Source organism: Sardina pilchardus, chromosome 18, assembly GCF_963854185.1.
Source record: "Sardina pilchardus chromosome 18, fSarPil1.1, whole genome shotgun sequence".
NCBI classification, from domain to species: Eukaryota; Metazoa; Chordata; class Actinopteri; order Clupeiformes; family Clupeidae; genus Sardina; species Sardina pilchardus.
The window spans coordinates 3,874,395-3,894,918 of NC_085011.1; the positions used below are offsets into that span (position 1 = coordinate 3,874,395).

General features: G+C 42.6%; 2 protein-coding genes across 2 annotated transcripts; both read left to right on the plus strand.

Annotated features, from left to right (window-relative positions):
* Positions 1-115: 115 nt before the first annotated feature.
* On the plus strand, positions 116-7,525 carry kifbp (kinesin family binding protein). The gene is made up of 8 exons (XM_062519513.1): positions 116-641; positions 724-822; positions 1,073-1,152; positions 1,482-1,665; positions 2,686-2,779; positions 3,152-3,264; positions 5,377-5,526; positions 5,822-7,525. Exons 1-8 carry the CDS (start codon positions 192-194, stop codon positions 6,545-6,547), a joined length of 1,896 nt encoding a protein of 631 aa, XP_062375497.1. The 5' UTR covers positions 116-191; the 3' UTR covers positions 6,548-7,525.
* An 8,435-nt stretch (positions 7,526-15,960) lies between these two features.
* srgn (serglycin) lies at positions 15,961-19,850 on the plus strand. Its single transcript, XM_062519474.1, has 3 exons — positions 15,961-16,119; positions 16,614-16,761; positions 18,772-19,850. Exons 1-3 carry the CDS (start codon positions 16,056-16,058, stop codon positions 19,013-19,015), a joined length of 456 nt encoding a protein of 151 aa, XP_062375458.1. The 5' UTR covers positions 15,961-16,055; the 3' UTR covers positions 19,016-19,850.
* Positions 19,851-20,524: the final 674 nt, after the last annotated feature.

Consider the following 20,524-nt stretch of genomic DNA (forward strand, 5'->3'; position numbering starts at 1 on the left):
TTTTAGTACAATCACTAACGAAGGATGTTCATGGCCTGACTATACCTTTTCCCCCTTGTCAGTTCTGCAGCGACAGTCCCAAAACGTTTTATGATCAGGCTCTTGAGAATAAAAAAAAGGTGACGTTGAAGTGTTGCTGACCTCTAGTGGTGACACTGTAAAACGCACACTCACTCCCCATTACAACAAACATGGCTTCCTCGTACAGTCAAGAATGGAGGTCTGTGTGCGACAAATTTCGAAATGCTCAAACTCTTTCAGACATTGAATCAAGAAAGGATCCAGAGAACGACCCATTTCGCTCTAAATACAAAGCCAGGGACCTGCTAAAGGAAATACTCGCCGTGTTAAAGAGCTTTGATACCGGGGAGACCGAGGACGATGATAACGATGCTGCTGAGTGTCAAACAGAGGAGCCCGTTGACGGAGGAAAGGGAGAGGCGTGTGGAAGGCGCTGCCCCGGGGATTCAAATGCAGGAATACGAGCTGCTAAACTCGGGGTGATCGAATTCTACCTAGGTGTTAACCATTTGGAGACTGAAGAATTATCGGCTGGCGAAGAACACTTGATGAAATGCATGAAACTGCTAGAGAGGTGCACGATTACACAGGAGAACGTGTCTTTGTGTATCCAGGCCAGGGTAGGTTGTGTGTTCCAACTGAATATGAAGAAGCTGTGTTTGTATTGCCTGCATTGCTTGAAGTGTTTGTTTGATTTGATAGAATCAGCTTGGAATTCTGTGGGCTAGTAGGGATGAGACCGAGAAAGCGCAAGGATTCCTAGAGACAGCTGAATCGATATACATACGCTACATGAAAGAGGTGAGTCCCATTGGCATTGTAACTTACATTTCAGAGAAACGCCAGTTTCATTGAAACACTTTGTGTGTCAAGTGAGACTTGGTGTCGTAAATATAATCTGACACCTATGTTTTTTTGTTGTAAGGTTCAGCTCAATCCTCCCTGAAATGTGGCCTTAGCTGGTCTTTTCATGAATGTGTCTAATAGCACAAGAGTTTGTTGGATTTCTTTCTTACATCAGAATGACTTCATTCATTGTCATTTGCCACAGGATGGCCAGCCGCCCATGGACTTAACGGAGTTCTTTGTTGGAGAGGAAGATCAACTGTCTCAACAAGAGAGGACAAAAAGGTAATGCATTCAACCCAAAACAAATACCTAATATACCTCAATGTAAACATCCCTGTCAGTTTAGGGTCTGAGTTGCTTACATTTCGAATCAGAACAACTAGTTCTGGTATTATCTACCATATGCCATGTCATGACTTCAGTCAGAGAGTTTAGTGAAAATGTGAAAATCATAGCGACTCGTTGTTTGTGTTCATACTCCTGTTTATGTTACGCGACAGACACTAATGTCCAAAGCCACTTACATTACATGAGCACATAAACAAATAAAGTCGTAAAGTCTGCATAATAAGCACAATAGTAATTGTGTCATGTACTGTACTTCCACACAGATTTGAGCTGGCTTACACCCACACGTTGTACTACCTGGCTCAGGTGTACAAAAACCTGGAGCAGTTTGAACGGGCGGGGAAATACTGCCACAGCACCCTGCAGAGGCAGCTGGAGCTCAACCAGTTTGTGCCCCTGGAGTGGGCCATCAATGCAGCCACGCTCTCCCAGTACTACATCACTAAGGTACGGAGGCATGGATCCTACAAGAGAGGCTTGCGGGTCGGACAAGGGGCTGGGTTTCCCAGATTCGTTAAGAAGCTCTTATGTAGGGTTGGGTATCGAGAATCGAGAACCGATGGGAACCGGGACTAGCTTTCCAATTCTCCCCGAATCGTTCAAAAGTTTAAATTTCAATTCCTAGTATCGATTCCCAGTCCGCGAACCGGAAGAAGAAGCCGCAAAACACCAACGAAGAAGGTGTTTGCATAACCGAGCTAAGGCAACAAGACAGTTCATAGATTTGATATTTATATTGTAGTTGAAAACAGCCCTGTGAGAAATGTATAGTAAATGCCATTCAGAAAGACCGTTGGTTGGCTAGCTCATTTAAAATATCCAAACTTTTTTGACCCTGCCTTTTACAAGAATCGGAATCGAGAATCGTTAGGAACCGGAATCGAAGCAAGGAATCGGAATCGGAATCGGAATCGTTCAAATTCAAACGATACCCAACCCTACTCTTATGTGCTAAGAACTTCTTAGGAGCGCAGCACTGACTTTTTCAAAGTGCTGCAGCGTAGCCTATGTTGATGCCAGTGTTGTCCTCGCAGGCAGATATTACCACCACTGTGACTGCAACCAGAGACCAGCCCTATAAGGCATATTATTAACTATTCTATGACAAACACTTAACAGTTGGTTGTAAAGGCGCCAGAACATTCATAGTCTACTGTAGGTGCCTCTCATGCAGCGTTTATATGTCCTCCCTCGCTCCTCGGGCCTCGATCCTCACAGATCTACATAAAGAATGATGGGGAAAACAATGGGATAGTCTATCCAGTGTTAGTTATAGATCAGTGGGAACGCCCCTCGAGGATCGAGCATCGAGGATCGAGGAGGCATGTTGAGAGGCACCCTCTGTGTTCTCTCTGTAATCTTGTTACCCCAGAACAGACCTGTCAATGACTTTCTGTTGCTCACTGTATAGTACTGTAGCTATCCGCTGCTGCTGATCTCCCCTGTTGCTGATGTCTTGTCCCACAGACCCGGTACATGGAGGGGCGGCACTGCCTGGCCGCGGCCAGCGTCATAGCAGCACTGCCTGGGGAGGTTCCCTCTGAAGCCGCCGCCCAAGAGAGTGAGTTCCCTTCCCACACACACACAAACACAGGAACACATTGAATGAGTCACACTGCAGTCACCCCTTACTTAGCCAGTTATTACTTCTGCTGAGGGAATAACAAGTTAGGTAGCACCGATTGTTTTTATTCATTTGTTTTTGTAATAGCATTGCTGCTAATGCTAAAAGCCTTTTGGGCTGCCAGTGAAAAGCTGCATTTATATATTTATTTTATCTGAATCCAATGACTTACGTAATGTGTATCTGTATCTGTCTATATATTGACAGTGTTTCTTAAAGTGTGTGCGTGTGTGTGTGTTTGTGTATATTATACTAGACAGAAATGTTTTGCCCATGGAAAATGTAGCGGTTTGTGTGATCCCTTTTCAGGTGAGATTGAGTGTGAGAAACGTGAGCAACTTCGCCAGAAGAGGGCAGAGATTGCCCGCTGCTGGATTAAATACTGCCTCAATCTCATGCAGGATGCCAAGAAGCTCTTGGAGGTAAAGTCATACAGTGTTGCATACAATATCAGATAAATATCTGCTTTTCGGTATATATTGTACAGGTAGGTTTTAAAACAAATAACAATATCAGGTTTATATTTTCTCCTAATTCATTTCAAGAACTAAAACTTTCATATAACCTAGATTCAATACACATAAATTGAACTGATATGGAGAGTAAAGGCTTTTTTGTTTTGTGTTGTTTTATCTAATCTTGATCATTATGGTATACAGCTAATGGGGGATCAAAAAATCTAGAACCTTAAGATTTCTTTAATCAGCCAATGAAGTCAAAACACCGGCGATGGTTTCCTGAGCCTTTAATCTCTCGGTCTGGACAGGGCAGTGGACTTTTCCATGATAAGTATAAGTATATAAGTATAATACTCTTTTGATCCTGTGAGGGAAATTTATTCAAATGCTGAGACCCAACTGTAGTATCGGAACGTCACATATCAGCGTCCGTCACAGTCACTTATTGTCGCCCTCTTCCGTGTATGTGTCACTTAATGTTCATTTCTATACAAACTAAGATGGAGGATTCGTAAAGAAACGCAAGCACCCTCACCATAAGTGTATCTAAATCAACTAGGGCAGTGGACTTTTCCATGATATTCAAATATTGAGACCCAACTGTATTATGTTAAGTGCTGGGTTTGTCAGCATTTTATTCCATCTGGATTTAAAAACTCAAACAGTCAGTTTTCTTTTAATGCATTACTGATGCCAACTTTTTAAAGCATACTCTTACAGTTCTGGTCAGTTTTCAGCCAGTATCTCATAAACCTGCCGCAACTGAAACCAGCAATCTATGATGGGATGCAGCCAAGAGCCTTGCTGAGTAAAGCAACTGCAGTGCATTCATCATTACATAATGTGTTACCTCCATGACCTATGAAGTCAGTATTTCTTTTAGAATCATCTTTAACTGAGGTGTACCAAGACAGGAGATGGACTGAGAGTGGATATACAGTCTCAAAATGCTGACACAGTCTTAAAAGATCCAAAGTAGTAAGACTGTGAGCTCAGAACATACCAGCACTCTGGGAAAGGCCCCAGATATTTCTTTGCTTGCAGGACAACATTGTTCAGCTGGGTTTACACTGGGTGGACAGTTCCTGCTAAGTATTTAAAACCCTTGTGCAGACCAGATGTGTTGTATGTGCACACCGGCTGCGCAACATCTTGATCCTCATGACCAGCTGGAGGAGCCTCGTCTGAGAAGCGTCTCTCTAGCAGGCAGAGTAGATGCTCTAACTGACCTGGTAATGTGGGCGCCCAAATGAAAGTGTAGACGTTATGCTGCTGTTGTGCACATATTGCAGTAATTTCCCAACATACAAGCCGCATTGTGTATAAGCCGCAGGACAGTGTTTTATTCAAGTTTAAAAAAAAAAAAACATATTAATACTATATTAACTGCCTCCCAGTATTAACCTCATAGCTGAAGAAATTTTGCGAAATCAATGTATAAGCCACGGCTAATAGTCGGGAAATTACGGGTGCCACATCTGGTGTCCACAAGGCCACATTTTTCACCCAGCGCAGGCCTGCACTCCATAACAGCACTTTTACAATGACTTGGATTGTATTTCAAACAGTGACACACGTGGTGAATAGTAGTATTAATAGACAGATGGCCCAGCATGTGGGTTTGCCTGCCAGCTTTAGTTGCTCTCAGTGCAACACAACGCCTATAGGCGCTTTTGACATTATGTTAAAACAGTTGTTTCCTCACGTATTGTTAGCCTGGGTGTTCCCATACTGCCTTGCGCGGTGATTTCTTTCACGCTGCTAAGGCAGTCTGGAAACTAACGCCCCCATTTTCGCCTGATGTTGGTGGCCAATCACAGAACAGGGGAGAAAGCAAGACCATGATGAGCTATGCAGAGACGCATTTGATAGACATCCGTGGCGCCCAATGAACGGATCTGGGCATTTTTTTCAAATACGAGAAAATGAACGTCTGGTTGCCAGACCACGTCTCATTTGAGAAGTGGTAGGCGTATTGTTGCAATTTCGAGGTCATTTTTGAAAGTTTTCATCTAAAAAACGACTGCGCGTAAGATCGTTGAAAAGGTTGTGAAATCCGTCCCCTTGTGCTGGCAGGACAACATCGGCGAGCTGGACGTGGACCGGCAGGCGGAGCTGAGGCGCGGGCGGCGGGAGGAGGAGGAGGAGCGGGAGCGCGAGAGGAAGAGCACAGTGCTGTTCAGCTCCAGCGACACCTTCGACTCCATCTGCGCGCTGGAGGACAAGGTTTAGTTTAGTTTATTTGAATTTCAGCCATTATTGCAGGTTCATAAGGACATACAAACAGCTGTCATCATAAACACTGAATTACAATATGCTGTTACAATAAATACATTCATTAAAAAACATTATATACACAAGCTAAAATATGTCAAATAGGCGACATCTGCAATCCATTGTCATTTTAGAGTCCATTTAAGAGTCCACACATGTATGGGATTGATGATTTTTTGTATCTCTCGGTTCTGCATGTACTGTAGGAATGGACAGTTTATTTGAATTTCTTGTTTTCCGATCACAGGTGAGCTGCGTCCTCCCGCTGGACTTTGAGGAGGCGCGCGCCGTCTTCCTGGCGGGCCAGAACCACGTGGGCCAGGCCAAGGAGTACTTCGAGATGGACGGCCACGTGACGGACCACATCGAGATCCTGCAGGACCACAGCGCGCTCTTCAAGGCGCTCGCCTTCTTCGAGGACGACCTGGAGCGCCGCTGCAAGATGCACAAGCGTCGCGTGGACATGCTGGAGCCCGTCTGCAAGGACCTCAACGCCCAGTACTACCTGCTGGTGTGCCGCCAGCTGCAGTTCGAGCTGGCCGAGACCTACTACGAGATGATGGACCTGAAGCTGGCCGTGGCCGACCGCCAGGACGAGCTGGACGCGCACACGGTCAAGAAGTTCAACGCGCTGTGCTCGGCGTCCATGGCGTACTACGAGAAGTTCCTGGACACGGCGCGCTCGCCCGACGGCAAGTTCCCCGACAAGCTGGAGGACGAGGTGCTGCGGCCGGCGCTCGTGGCCAAGTTCCGCGTGGCGCGGCTCCAGTCCAAGCTCATCTCGGCCAGTCCCGCCGTCCAGATCGAGAACCTGAGCCGCTCGCTGGAGGCCTACCGCTTCGTGGTCCGGTACTGCGAGGAGAACCCCGAGGCCCGTCCCGCCGTGGAGACGGAGCTGGAGCTCAGCGAGGAGATGGTCAACCTGCTGCCCATCAAGATCAACAGGATCCGCGCCAAAATGGCCGTCAACTGAAGCTCCGCTAGCTTTAACGGGATCGACTGAAGCTCAGCTAATGCTAACATACAGTAGTACCCCCCACCATCTCTCGTGACTGGACTTGCTAAAGCTGTTTGTTGTTTATTTGGTGGGTTTGCACACGGCAAATCGATTTATATTGCACTGTTGAAAACACTCTTCTTGCGGTTTGTGTGTGTATGTGTGTGCACTGCGCACCCACACAGTAACCCCATCCTGACACTAGTGAGTTTGTTGTTGTCACCCTTTGCCTTTTTCCGCTGATTCCTGGGGGTATTCCAAGTACGTGGTTTAGTGATAAACCTGGGTTTAAGTTAACTCAGAGTAAATGGTTTAGTGATAAACCTGGGTTTAAGTTAACTCAGAGTAAATGGTAAACCTTCTACAACAAGAGCCTATTGGCATTGTTTTGTTAGGCGAATAAAGCCATATAGCTCTTCTATTAGGAGGTTTACCACTTATTCTGAGTTAACTTACCCAGATTAGTCACTAAACCACATACTTGGAACACCCCCCAGTATGGCTTCACTCTCCTAACAAAACAATGCCATCTATAGGGCTCTTGTTGCAGGACGTTTACCACTTACTCTGAGTTAACTTACTCAGGTTAGTCACTAAACCACGTACTTGGAATACCCCCTTGATCAGTGTTTATCTACTCTCCTTTGTAATTTTAACTTGAGCTGCTCATCTCACTCATAATAATAATAATAATTATAACAATAATAATATCATAGTTCCCCCCACTCCCCCAACGCCACTGTTAGCTTGGGACCAATGCCGTATGAGCTGATGATCATTATAGAGACTCTGCATGACCTTTGCAGTCTTCAGCCCCTGTGGATCTGCTTATAAACGCAAGGCATACACATGCAGAGACTCTTGTAATATCTACAATCTTACAACACTGTTGTTTGTTGGTTGTAATTATAAATTAATTAAAAAGAATCCATTAAACCTTCTGCTCTAAAGTGATCTTGGCTCGGGTGTAGTTGTTGTTGATCTTTGGTGCTGGTTTGTACATCAAGGGGTAAATTTTTTTAAGTTACACCACAGACACCAATACATGTACATAAACATTAACGATGGTGGTTTTCAAGATATGAGTCCTTGATAAAAAGTATTTCCCATTGATGTTATCAAACTTCGGGGTGGATAATCTTCAAAGGGATTTTTGTAGACACCATCCCAAATGCACTACATGCAAAGACAAATCAAATAGACCATAATCCACAACGAGGAGAACATTCTTCTTCTTCGCTTGTTTGCATATGCAAAAGTTATTCCAGATTTCACCATCTCAGAACTGCAACTTGGTAATATGCAATGGAATCGGCACCCTTTGTGAAAACGTTCTGGGTGCATCAAGTATCATAAAGCAAGAAAGCATTTAGAAGAAGAACTGACTTCATAATCGAATACTTCTACCAAATCATAGTTATGATATTTCACTCAACATATTTCAAGAAATCTTGATCCTACTGTATTATTCAAGTTCTTGTCTGGGCCTCTCCAGAAGTTCCCAGATGGTGTTTTCCACGGGTATGTTTTGATATTTCCTATGACCAGACTGAGACAGCAGAGGGGGCAAGCACCGTGTTGCACAAGTGTGTCATAAACTACTGAAGCACGTCTGTGCAGTCATTTTCATTTCATTTAATTTATGTTATTTATAAGGACAGTGCACATTCATTTGCATTTCTGTAAAATGTACCCGTGTTAGCCGGCCGGCTAATTTTCAACCGTTGTCCTTTGGCAGGATGTAAGTATGTACAATGGTGTTACATTTTCCTACTGAAGGTTTTTAAGGTGTCATTAAGGTGTTTTTATGTCAAATTTAAATTCAAAGGGTGTTATATTTATATATATATTTTATTAGCATGACTGTACAGTGTTGCCAAAGTGTGTTAACACCAATATCATAAAGGAAATAAAACAGTATATACATGTATAAACATGTAAGCACAAAATAGACAGTAGTGGAAATAATTGTGTGTGCGTGTGCACGTGCGCGTGTGTGTGTGTGTGTGAGTGTGTGCGCACATGCGTGCGTGCGTGCGTGAGTATGTCTCTCACCAGCCTTTCTAAATGATTGGTGCAGCAAGTGGAGCAATAACTGCTAATTTCAGAATAACGGCCTCCTTTAGGGCACCGCATGGTGTTGAGTTTCAGTGGAAAACACCGCAAGTTCCTCTTCACGCACGCACAGATGTCCATTTGACATGCTGTCAAAACGCTCTCACCAACATGTTGATGCAATTTTTAGATACTGTATCTGATGAGGCCTTACCGCTTCAGATGCTTTGATAGCATGTGCTCTTACAAGGTTCATCTCTGTGTCCCTAAGTCAGGCCCTAGCCAAACGAGAACATTTGTGGTGTTACCTTTCAGTGTTTTACTTGAATCTTATCCATGTGTTGAAGTTGAAACAGGTAAATTCACATATCAAAGATGGTATCTGTTTTATTTGACTTTCCCGTGTGAAACACATTTGGGCTGCCCAAAAGACCTGCCACAATTGAGATGTTCTTAGATTCTCTTGAACCCATATATTTTTGCCACTGAATTAAGTAACAAATGAAGCAACATTTTTAAAAAAGCAACCATCTGATGTTCCCAATTTGGCAGCTTTTTGTCATGCAGTAGACCCAAGTAGTAATTTCATCCCCTTCCCATGGCTGATGTTGATGTGCAAGACACAGACGTGGCTTGTGGGTGAGTCATTTCACTGTTGAGGCCGTGCTGGCCATTAGTCGGCTGGTGGAGGGGTGGCATCTGCACACTCAGAGAGCCGTACGTGTCAGAGCTACCGGGCTCAGAGCATTTCCTGATTACACCGTGGAACGTCAAGTGCTCATTACACATCATCTGATAGCAGCTCGTCTCACTTCCTTTTACGCAGATAGCTGCAAATATTGCAGTGAATGAATGTGTGTGTGCATGTGTGCATGTACGTGTTGAGAATTGATTTGCTTGTTATTGACATTTGGTAGGTAAAGTGAATCATTCTGAATGGTAGCTTTCCGAGTATGGAAAATTGCAGCCTACAGGTACTGTTTTCTGGCCTGGTCATCATCGCTGTGAAATTGCAGGGGTGCACAGAGGTTTTTCTTTTTGGAAGAGACAGAGTGCTGTGTATGATCCTCAGAGAGAGACAGACACATGATAAGCAAATACTCACTTCCATCTGATCCAGCATTGCATTTAGAATAGCAGGGAAAGGACTGTGTTGCTCTTCGTCTGCAATTTAGAAGGCCAAAGACACTTGATTCTGAGTGTAGCAGTCACCTAAACTATGGTGTACTGTAGAATGGGCAGCTTTTCTAGAGTTTGAAGTGCCATAGGCATTGTCCATCTCTACTTGTCCATTTATTCTGCCATGGTGTACTTGTTAGATTATGCAAGAGAAAGATGTTTACTGGGAGAATGGGACAACTCCCATTGACTGCAGAGTGCTCAGAGCACTGCAGCCTCAGTTACAGGAACTGGTGATGGCCACAAAGGCTTTTCTGGCTCAAGAGATGCTCAAAACACACATTTATGGCGAAACCTTTAGGGTGTGACTGAGATGTGTTTAGTAGATTGAGAGTTCTTTTCCATTCCCCATTGTAAGCCACGCAGTTCCAGCAAGCTGCAGCGCTTATACAGTATGTCAACATGTCCAAAATGCTATAAATCCATTTGTGAAAACATTAATAAGTCACATTATTTAATTTTGAATTTCAAGTCATTTCAATAATACTGCAGTTGTGTTGTTTTGATTGAGTAACGAATAACAGTTAGCTAATAACGGTTCCACTGAAATTACTTGGAAAACACCATTTTTAAAAATGATTTATAAAAATGTATGGAAAAAGTGGTGGCTATAGTGTTTTGGAAAAGAGATCTTCATACTTAAGTGACCCATTCATATACAGCAAGTGACCCATTCATATACAGCAAGTGACACATTCGTATCATACAGCAAAAGCTGCAACACTGAGTTTCATATGCATTTTAAACCTGTTAGTCAGAGAGGTGATGGTGCTTTGTGTGTGTGATAATTATGCGACTAATTACTACTTAATAATTCAGAATGCATCAACTAAGCGATATATCATGCCCTGGTTCCAGGAATCCATTACAGTACGGTAAACCGCTAGCGTGCTGTGCTGGAGATTCAGAGTTCAACACTACAAAAACTGCAGAAGAAACGATGAAAGTGTAATTCATATGACATCTTTGCTTCCCACAAAGAATTCCCTTTTGGCTGGAAGGGACGGTCCTATTCCCATTCCCAGCAAGGAAAACACGGCCTGGCTGTGGGAATTCTTGTGGTTGACACCTAACTGTTCATTGTCTTCACTGTGTGACTTTGGGCAAACATGCAGTTTGCAAAGTGCAACTCTTCTCCACACTTTCCTACTGTAGTGCTGGATTAGAGACCACTGCTGTCACTGCTGTCAGCAGAGGTCAGCTGACCCAGGGCTCCTTGCGTTACAACACTGACCGAAGGGAAGAGTTGAGAAGAGGACACTCTTCAGAAGGCAGTGCCTGCCTGCCTGCCTGCTGCCCATGGCTGAGTGCATGCCATGATCAGGTAAGAGGAACGTTACAATGGGGTTCTGAGGAGCAAACTTCATTTTCATATCGAGGGCTGAGAACCAAAGGGGCGTAAGTGACATTTTGGTCAAAATCGAGTTATATACATCACCTGAAAGCTCTTGATGAGCTCTCTTAGCTGACAAAATTATAGAAGTAAAATATTTATAAATATATGGTTATTGAACAAAAACCAAAAGTCTTTAACTGTGAGCATATAGAAGCAGTTAGATTTGTTTTGGCTCTCCTGTAAAGTTGGTGAAATGTCACTTACGCCCCTTTGGTTCTCAGCCCTCGATATAATATTTAGAAAGATGAGGAATGGAGATTTGGTGATAGAGATTCATCGTTGTTTTAGCCTCAGTGAGGCAATGGTGGATGGATGAAGCAAAAGTCAAGACCTAATTATAGCTCCAAACTACTTTGACTGATTCTGGGAACCCTCGTCAAAGACTTTCCTACTTTAAATGAGAAGCGTGAAACAAAGAGGCAATTCTAGTTGCAATTCTAGTTGCACTTCTAGTTCCACCTTCAGAGCAAATTCTTGCATATTTATACACTAAAATCTGGGGATTTCCTTTACACGTAGAGGAAAATGAAAAGGAGTGAGTCACACATTGCCATATATTCTGTCTATGCAATCAGATCTGTGACATGTTCTACATATCTGACGAGACTGACAGCAGGTGTTAGGCTTCGTGAGCTCAGCATCTTTAGTAACATCTAAATGCTGTCGGCTCACCCCCCTTGCCCCTGAATCAGTGTCATGGAGCCTGTCTAGTAGTCGTGGCCATGATGGTCATGGAATAAACCATGCTAGGGTGCTACTCGTCTTGCTGTCGTGACCCAAGTGGCGGATCTTTTGAGCGCCTCTGCTAGAGGAGGCGAAGTCATTTCCTGTGGGAAGATGAGTACACCCACCATAACCACTTCCTGTCATATTTTACAGCTTCTATCAGCCGAAAACAAATAGGCCTACTCCTCCAACAGCTCAACTGACATGTCAACAATAAGAGCAATCTCCAGTTAGTACAGAATGACACGATATTGGACGTCTGTGTCCATGTATACGTGTATAGGCCTACATGAAGCACATTTCATCTCACTTCTTTCTATTCATTTTATCTGTATATCATATTTTTGAGTGTAATTGAATAAGGAGCGCTGGGGCATTTTGGACTATATCAGTTACCTACTTCAGACATCTCATCCTGCTGACCTGTTCACTTTCCCTTGTGATCTAGCATCTAGGTCAAGCATATAGGAGGCCATTGAAAGACAGCAGTGCTGAAGTTTCCAAGTTACGTACAGTTAGTTCATGTCACAGAAACCTGTGCCATTCTAAAAGTGCTGAGGCCGCTGAATGGCTCCCCACCACAAACACATCTAAGCCAAACCAAGATCTGGCTCCGTTTTGATTCTAGAATTTGGCTTGAGTGTTTAGGCACACATAATGACAAAGCTGTAACACTCTGATTTTTTTTTTCCACCATTGTCATCATGCTAGACCTCATTGTTATTCAAAACATACTGTAGTGAAAAACAATGCATTTGTTTTGTTTGTTTTTAAGACAGAAATAGATATTACATTTGTTCTGGCTACACCTTATTCTGAACCTTTTCTTTTTTAAACGTCCATTCGCAGACCTTTTTATACAGTCATTTTAAGAATCTGAAACAGAATTTAGAACACATGGGTATGTGTTTAATGAAAAAAGGAACAGAAAGAACACCAGAGCAGCAGCTGCAGTTACATCTCGACCACTCCCTGTGGCTGACTGGAATTTCTGAAAGGTGGGCTCAGAATGAAGTGAGAACCATGTGTTTATGCCTGCTTTATGACAGCTGATGCCCTGTTAGTGGATTTTAATGCAGTTTAAAACAATCACAGGCTGTTGCAACAACCAGAGGTTACCGCAACAGAGAGAGTATCTCACTCCATATATGGAGCATAAGAATCAGCCCATCATAGACAGCACATCTGCTCTTTAGTTCTGAGTATGTATTGTATTTTCCAATCTCCGCCAGCCCCCAAATAAGACATATTGTATGCCCATCTGTGCAGAAATGGCCTTTCCTATTAGTTATTGCCTGTTAACTTGCTGAGTAATATATTAGCAGTCTCGCTTTCACTGTGAAGGGCTCTGCATGGTAGGCCTACAGAATGTTTGAATATACAAGTAAGAATCCCTGTATGAAAGGCAGGGCTAGTTCTAGCCTAGGCTACTATATTAAAAGTGGGCTGGTAAAATTATTGGGTGGACAAAATATCTGAATAAGAATACTAATAATAAGAAGAATTAGTTATTAGGCAGTATGCCACTGCAAATATCGATATTTAATGTATATTACTGTAAACCATACCCCTTTCTTATACTGTCTACACTGCATGGGCCAGATGTACCAATGCTTTTGCGCCCACTTCAGGACTATTTGTTTCGCAACATGTACGTAAAAAGGGCTGCAACACACTAATCACCATGGCACACACAGACACACACACACACACACACACACACACACAGTATAAGCAACTGCATTAAATGCATAATTTGACTCTGAGCACCATTGAGAATTAGTTTCTCTTATTATGAAAGAGATATCATGTGCACAACCACAGCCTTCTCTGACTAACCAAATATTGGCCCGTTACTGCAAATTCCATGATCTAGGTTTACAAATGCTGATTCTGATGTTTGCTAGCCTTGGTTTGGGCATGTTCAAAAACTACCAGCCTCCAGTTGGCAGGTAAGACCTACAGTATTGGACAGTTGGCAAAAATGTAACCTAGCTGTGTGGCACTGACAATGTCAAAGTGTGACTCTGAAAGTATACTGAACGTATTATTGACTCCACTTCTGCTACGGAAAATTATGTTTTGGGGAGTTTTATCTGTTTGTTTATTTTTTGTCTGTTCTTTGTTTATTCAGTTTGCCAATGTGCAGGATTACACAAACATACCGGCCCAATTCCTATGGCACTTGGTCTAGGTGTAGCATGGGTCTAGCCTGGCTCCGCCTTCCTGCGTACTTCCGCTCAGTTTTCATTTCACTTCACTACATAGTCTGGGTCTGCAGTATATTCACAGGTTTTCTCAACACAAAAATGTGCAGGTCCAATCAGCGAACAGAGGGAGTAGCTGAGGACAATGACATTGAGGTGGTGCACTAGTTTGAGCATGTCACATCACGACCAAACGTTAGCGATTGGTTGCGGCAGATCTGAGTGGCTCTTGGCAGATCCAGTAGTTTTAAACATCAACAGAGTATCCACATTCAAGGAAGTTCACGATTGGCAATGGAAAGTGGCCAGACTCTCTATTCATTATGAACATGGGAGAGTATAGGACCAAGCATGGGTCTGGGATGACATGACAAAACACATGACATGGCTGTATTGTGAGATACACTGAGCAGAGGTCTACTCAGAGTGCCCGTAAAGTGTAGTAAATGTATGATTTGCATATGAAAATGAAGAATTCAAATGTGTATGTGTGACGCTGGCAAAGTCCACTGCCATGGTCTGATGGTCATAAAAGTGACCTTCCTTAAAGCCCTGGGTACACATGCTGGCACACGTCTATGAGTTCACACGGAGTTGGGAGGAAAGGGAAGCACGATGGAAATGTGATGCCATGTTTCACAAGAACAGAATCTGCAGAACCAGAGCTGAAAAAAAAACAATTTAGAGTATAAACAACACAACATTGAAAAGTCACATTACACTGCACATTACACTGCAATTATGCAGTACAACAACAACAACAACAACAACAACAACAACGACAACTTGCATTTACAGTATAACCCTTATCAAGGCACCCAAAGCGCTTTGGGGAATCTCACTAACCACCAATGTACAGCACCAACTTGGGTGACACACAGCAGCTGTGTCAGAATGGGTTTTTGTTCTTTTTCGAGATTAGGCCTATTCAATTTCACATTCATAAATAAAATGAATAAAGAAAAATATATGGCATCATATTTATAGCCTATGGGTCAGGTCATGTTTCCACTCAGAACACAGAATCTGGATCTGGATTAACGACTAACGGGTAAAAGAACCGATCTAACAGCCCATCACTGGTTACGCCACTGCACTGGCCACACAGGATGCCACCTAGGATGCTGCGTCTGTCTGTCTGTCTCCATGGCAGCGCGAGACTGCGGGCATGCATGGCAGTGGGAATGGAGCCTGTGAGGTTGTAACCCCAGTGATTTGTGATGTGGTCTGACTGAGCTGAGTCTGGGCCTCACGCATCACTGTTGGCTTGGCCAAGCACCAACTCCCCTCCAAATATTTGGAGACATTTTGTCAGAGGGCCATAAACAGCACTGGTCTAGAGGAGCAGGGGTTGTGTGGCTCCTGTCTGACTGTGTACAGCTTTGCAGGCATTCATACGAGAATACGAGGTCTTTAAAAATCCCTTCACATGATAGGCGCTCTGAAGGTATGTCTAAACAAACAAAACAAAAATCAAACATGTAAAGGTAAACAAAGAAATAAGTGAACAAATAAAACAGCCCCTGTGGAATGCTGCCTCTAGTTACACACCGAAGTCTTCCCATCAACAAAACACCCCCACCCCCTCCCCTTACTCACATTCCATCACAACTGATAACAAGTGTCCTAAAGTGGCCAGCGGACACCATCTTCTGCTATCTAAGTGAACATGTGATATCTCACCATCTAGCAATGCGCAATTAACTAAGAGAGTGTCTACAAGCATTTCAAGCAGAGTACTTTCCAGTGCGGATGTAAACGTATTGCCCAACGAAGACGTCGTCGGCTGATTTCAGGAAACAATGACGCATATGGGCAGGGTCTTCAGGGGTATTATTGTACAGTGCGAATGATTTGACTGGGGACTGAGGTCGTACTAACTGGTTCGCTTGTTGTTCGTGCGCGATTAGAGGACTTTATAATGGCACAGTTTGGAACATTGGTGATGCTCGCTGTTTTTTGCTTTATTGGTGAATCAGTACTTGGTAAGTAGCCTAATGTAAACCCTCTTTAAATAGCTTAATAAGAATCTATGTATATGAATAGGCTATACTTTTCTAATTCATTTGATATTAGAGTATTAAAATGACATAAAAGTGCTCGAAAGTTTAAAAAAAAAAAAAAAAAAAAAAACGTTGACAGGAAAACACTGAAATTGATCGTATATATTCCGTTATTTGTGCCCAGGTCGTATCGACGTATTGTTCTCAGTAGTGCCTATGCACCCACGCGATTTAGGTAAACGTGCTTATTGAGCAATTCAACTTTACTGAAGTCTTAGAGCTGTTGAACCACTGTTACTCTCACCTAATCTCTAGTTATAGTCTCGGATGGTTTGTTAGTCTAGTCGTTTTGAATAGTTCCATTTGTTTTGTTAGTTGTGTTCTGTTATTGGACCGGTCTGGAAGTCAGTGTATATAGCCCACGATGTCTGTGTGGTTTCATAAATGAACTTTTCTCTCCATTCTACTGTTTCTAGGAGCCCCTACCAAAGCCAGGTACATGTGGCTGAAGTGTCGTCCGGATAGCAAGAATGCAAATTGTTTGGAAGAGAAGGGTCCCATGATTAACCTGGATAAATATCCAGACACCCCAAAACGTCTTCCATCAAGTGCGGTCCAAGAACTGTGAGTAAACTGACATTTTAAGTTTTCAGAACAAAACTGAAACACTCAAACTTCAAACAGGCTAATTTTGTATTCACCTGATAGGTTTGTTGGTAATGTATTATATTAACCCACAACAGATGAGGAGCTCAGTAACTTTTCTTAAAGTGGGGAAACAGATCACTTTTGTTCCACAAAATATTGCTATGTCATATTTTCAGTGTAGCCTAGTGTTTCACAACATCCAGAAATCTGAAAGTTCTCACTAATGACATATCTACATGAACCAACTATTTTTGTGAAGAAACCACATAGAAAACAAAATGGAGAAGTGTCAGCTGAATATACAAAGATCCTTTTTGACTATCTAAGGAACGATATTTGACAATTTAGGCTTTCAGAATCCAAATATCTGTATGTCCAATAGTGAATTATACATCTTTATTGTTGTAGGTCAGTAGATGGGCCACTAAAGACATTTAGACATTTAAAGGAACTCACTAAAAAGGCTCAACAAACAGCTTCCTCTGGTGATAAAAAAGGCGTTAGGTCTCGGAAGCGGAAGTCCCATCTGATCGGATCTGATATTGGGTCATAGGTATCTTGCTTCATGTATGTTGTTCAAGCACAAACCATGGTTGTGAAAGAAAGAGGAGATTTCAATATGCTCATCAGACTCTTTTTTGTTCAACATAGGATGTGGATGCAACCTATCAGATTCAAAATGTCCTCTATTAGCCAACATTTATTGTTGGTACACATTTAGGGTGTAAGAGGGTGTCTGAAATGTAATGTGACAATCTAATTGCCATTTGAAGACCTTAAGAAAAGATGTAATTATCTTGCAGTGCAGTGCAGTTCACTCCAGAAACCTGTAATTAGGCTGTGAGACACCTACAGTACTGTTACAGTGTTAGTAACTGGGCCAAAACCAGACACATGTAGTGTTACTCATTGTGGAGATCTGTAATCTCAAGTTATCTTTGTTCATGACAATAATCTTAAAACCCCTTAGTAGGACACTGATGTGGACAGTTTCAGAAGTAGGCCTATTCAGAAGTTTTAGAAGTATTTCAAAATGTTGCTATCCATTGGAAAAGGAATTTAGTCTGTATGGTAATAGCCTGCGTAATTTCATGCAAATATTTCGTCCGAAACATCGAACTCGGTGTGTACAGGCCTTAACGAGAATAAAATGTCACTCTGTGTCATATAACCGTATGAGTCATACAAAAATGATTGTCCCTTGCTCACTCAGGAGTCAGGTTTAAACAGGCACCTGCTCCATATCACTGAAGTTTAATGGGATTCATAATGTGATTACATTATTGCCATGGGCAGTTTGGCATGACATCATAGCTGTTTGAGAATATTAGTGGTAAAACTCATTTAAAAGTCACATTGTTTCATGTTGAATCACCTACATTTCAGGGGAAACTGTAACTGACCTAAATTTACATGTAGGCTAACTGATTAGTTTTCCATGGGAAAGATTCTGGTTTGGTAAGACAGGTGTACATACACTTGCCTGAGCCTGTTAACTGGTATTGGCAGGTGCACAAGGCCTACTCTTGGCGCCCAGAGACACAAAAAAGTTTAATTTCAGATCACAATTTCAATTGAAAGGGTGCACATATAGAACGGTTGCTGAAGCTCACCGGGAAGAGAGTGACCAAAGACTGCTTCTGTTGCTGGCTCCTCACTTGCATGCATGAGCCCCAGCTTGGCCCCATATGTCCTCACATACAAGGACTGCATGGGCCGTGGGATCCCCTGTGGGCCCTTTCACTATACATTCACACATTTGCTTTTGTCAGACGCCCTCAAAAGGTTTAGACTGTGTCTAGTTTTTGGTCATGCAAGGCAACAGGCCTGGGAGGGCGGAGAGCCTGGTCGGGGTGGGCGGGTGGGTGGGGGGTGGCTGTGGGGGCTTAAGGAACATTCCCTGCGGGCTGTATGAAAAATCACAGGAAGGGCCAAGAGGATGTCGACTCACCCCCGAATGGCTCTGTGCTTCTGTTTTTCTTACAGACTGCCAAATGAGACTGGCCTGGAACCAGACGAGCAGTCAGGCGACAATGCCGAGGCTGGAAAGCACATTCCTGACTTCCTGGACCGTGGCTCCGGCGACCAGTTGCTTATGGACAGCCCGATGCAGAGACAAGAGGAGAGCTCGGGGATGGAGGAGGGAAGCGCCGACTACGATTACTCCAACGTCGTCTACCCAGACAAAGTGCCCTATTGGGAGGACTATGAAAATAATATGATACAGTAACTTGCTTGAAAATACCAGCCAGGTCGTTGTTTTTTTCTGTCTGTGATGGGTCATCTATAAATTTCAGCAAAAAAAGCAAAGCATCCCTCAGGACCAGATGTCATGTTTAAATGGTTTCATCCCAGTTCATCTTGTTTTGATACCAGTTACCATAAGCCTGTGACTCACCCGTGTGCTTTTTTTTACTGGGCACACATGGGTTTGCATATAATTATTATGCCCACTGTACAGTATCTCCATAATGTGTGTATTTTTAGACCGCCACAAAGGCACCTCGCAGTGTCTTTTTACTTTATCCTTATCTTAGTCCCCTATAATTACGGCCATATGTTATTGTATTTAACGAAACATGCACTTTCCTGCAAACCAAAATGAGATAACTTTAACTCATTAGTTTATTACACGGCTGTATGCCTTAAGTTGGGTGTTCATCTTTTGCTTGCAGTTTTTATTGCAGTTATCTTTATTTTTCATTTATTGTTGTTTATTTTGTTTTGAGATCATTGAGATTATATTTACACTTAAGTATTGTTACTTACTGCCAATATGTCAGCAACAAATGAGTGTCTTGGTTTCAGACTTCATGCAGTATTTGTTGAACGTTGCACATTTTTGACAGACTTCACAGGAGAATCCCTGTCAACTTTATTAGCAAAACAAAACTATGCAGTAAAATGAACAGTGTAAAACTAAGGCACTTTAAAGGTAATTGTTGTATTGCTAGGAAAAGTAGTTTGATTTGACTGGAATGTGAGAAAAGTACATGGTCTACTTACATGTCATTTTGTTCCCCCACTCTGATGAGCCATAGAAGCTAATAAATTGTGTCCACAGATACGTCTGTTCATTTCTTATATCTTATATATTCTTATATCATATTCTTATTTCATTTCTCTGCCGATCTTAAAGCAGATTGTAAGTGTGTAGTATGTTGATGAAGTTCAACATCTCTGCATTTCTATTCCATCTGAACATGAAGAAAAAGAGAGAAAAGTTAGGCTACAACGCAGGGGGCCTAAGGAGAAATTGTTTTCCTCTGATATTTAGCTGTAGTGCTCTATGGCCTACCATAGGCCTACCACCAAAAATAATGTCTTTAGTCTCAAAACATGTCACAGAATGGTTCTTTCCTGCTTCTGACATTATCTCCCTCAATGTGAATATTATCTCTTTGTTATGTTTCCTGAACTCAGACTTTCTCATGGCAAAAAGGCAAGCAAGCGTACAGAGATAACAATGTCAGTTTGAAAAGGACATGCTATTTCTTGCTCAGTAAATAGGCAAAGCATGAAAACTAACATCTTGGCTTTAATGGGCCAGGTCGTGCCGCTGAACTTGAATTCACATCGTAGTGGTTCTGAGCTCCATTACATTCCAACATTCCATAGTGGTACACTCTGACGGTTTTGACCGCAATGTCATAAACTGGCAGATTTATTACTTTGCATCACTGATGCCATGACTAAACAAACTGCCATCTAATCTTGGAAAGAATCTCCTGACCTGGGT

What these genes read in the sequence shown, in the direction of transcription:
- kifbp (XM_062519513.1), top strand. Translation starts at nt 192, where the DNA reads ATGGCTTCCTCGTACAGTCAAGAATGGAGGTCTGTGTGCGACAAATTT. An exon ending in CTTTGTGTATCCAGGCCAGG is followed by an intron (nt 642 to 723) that starts GTAGGTTGTGTG and finishes TTGATTTGATAG; the next exon opens with AATCAGCTTGGAATTCTGTG. An exon ending in TGAAGCCGCCGCCCAAGAGA is followed by an intron (nt 2,780 to 3,151) that starts GTGAGTTCCCTT and finishes ATCCCTTTTCAG; the next exon opens with GTGAGATTGAGTGTGAGAAA.
- srgn (XM_062519474.1), top strand. Translation starts at nt 16,056, where the DNA reads ATGGCACAGTTTGGAACATTGGTGATGCTCGCTGTTTTTTGCTTTATT. An exon ending in TATTGGTGAATCAGTACTTG is followed by an intron (nt 16,120 to 16,613) that starts GTAAGTAGCCTA and finishes TACTGTTTCTAG; the next exon opens with GAGCCCCTACCAAAGCCAGG. An exon ending in TCAAGTGCGGTCCAAGAACT is followed by an intron (nt 16,762 to 18,771) that starts GTGAGTAAACTG and finishes TTTTTCTTACAG; the next exon opens with ACTGCCAAATGAGACTGGCC.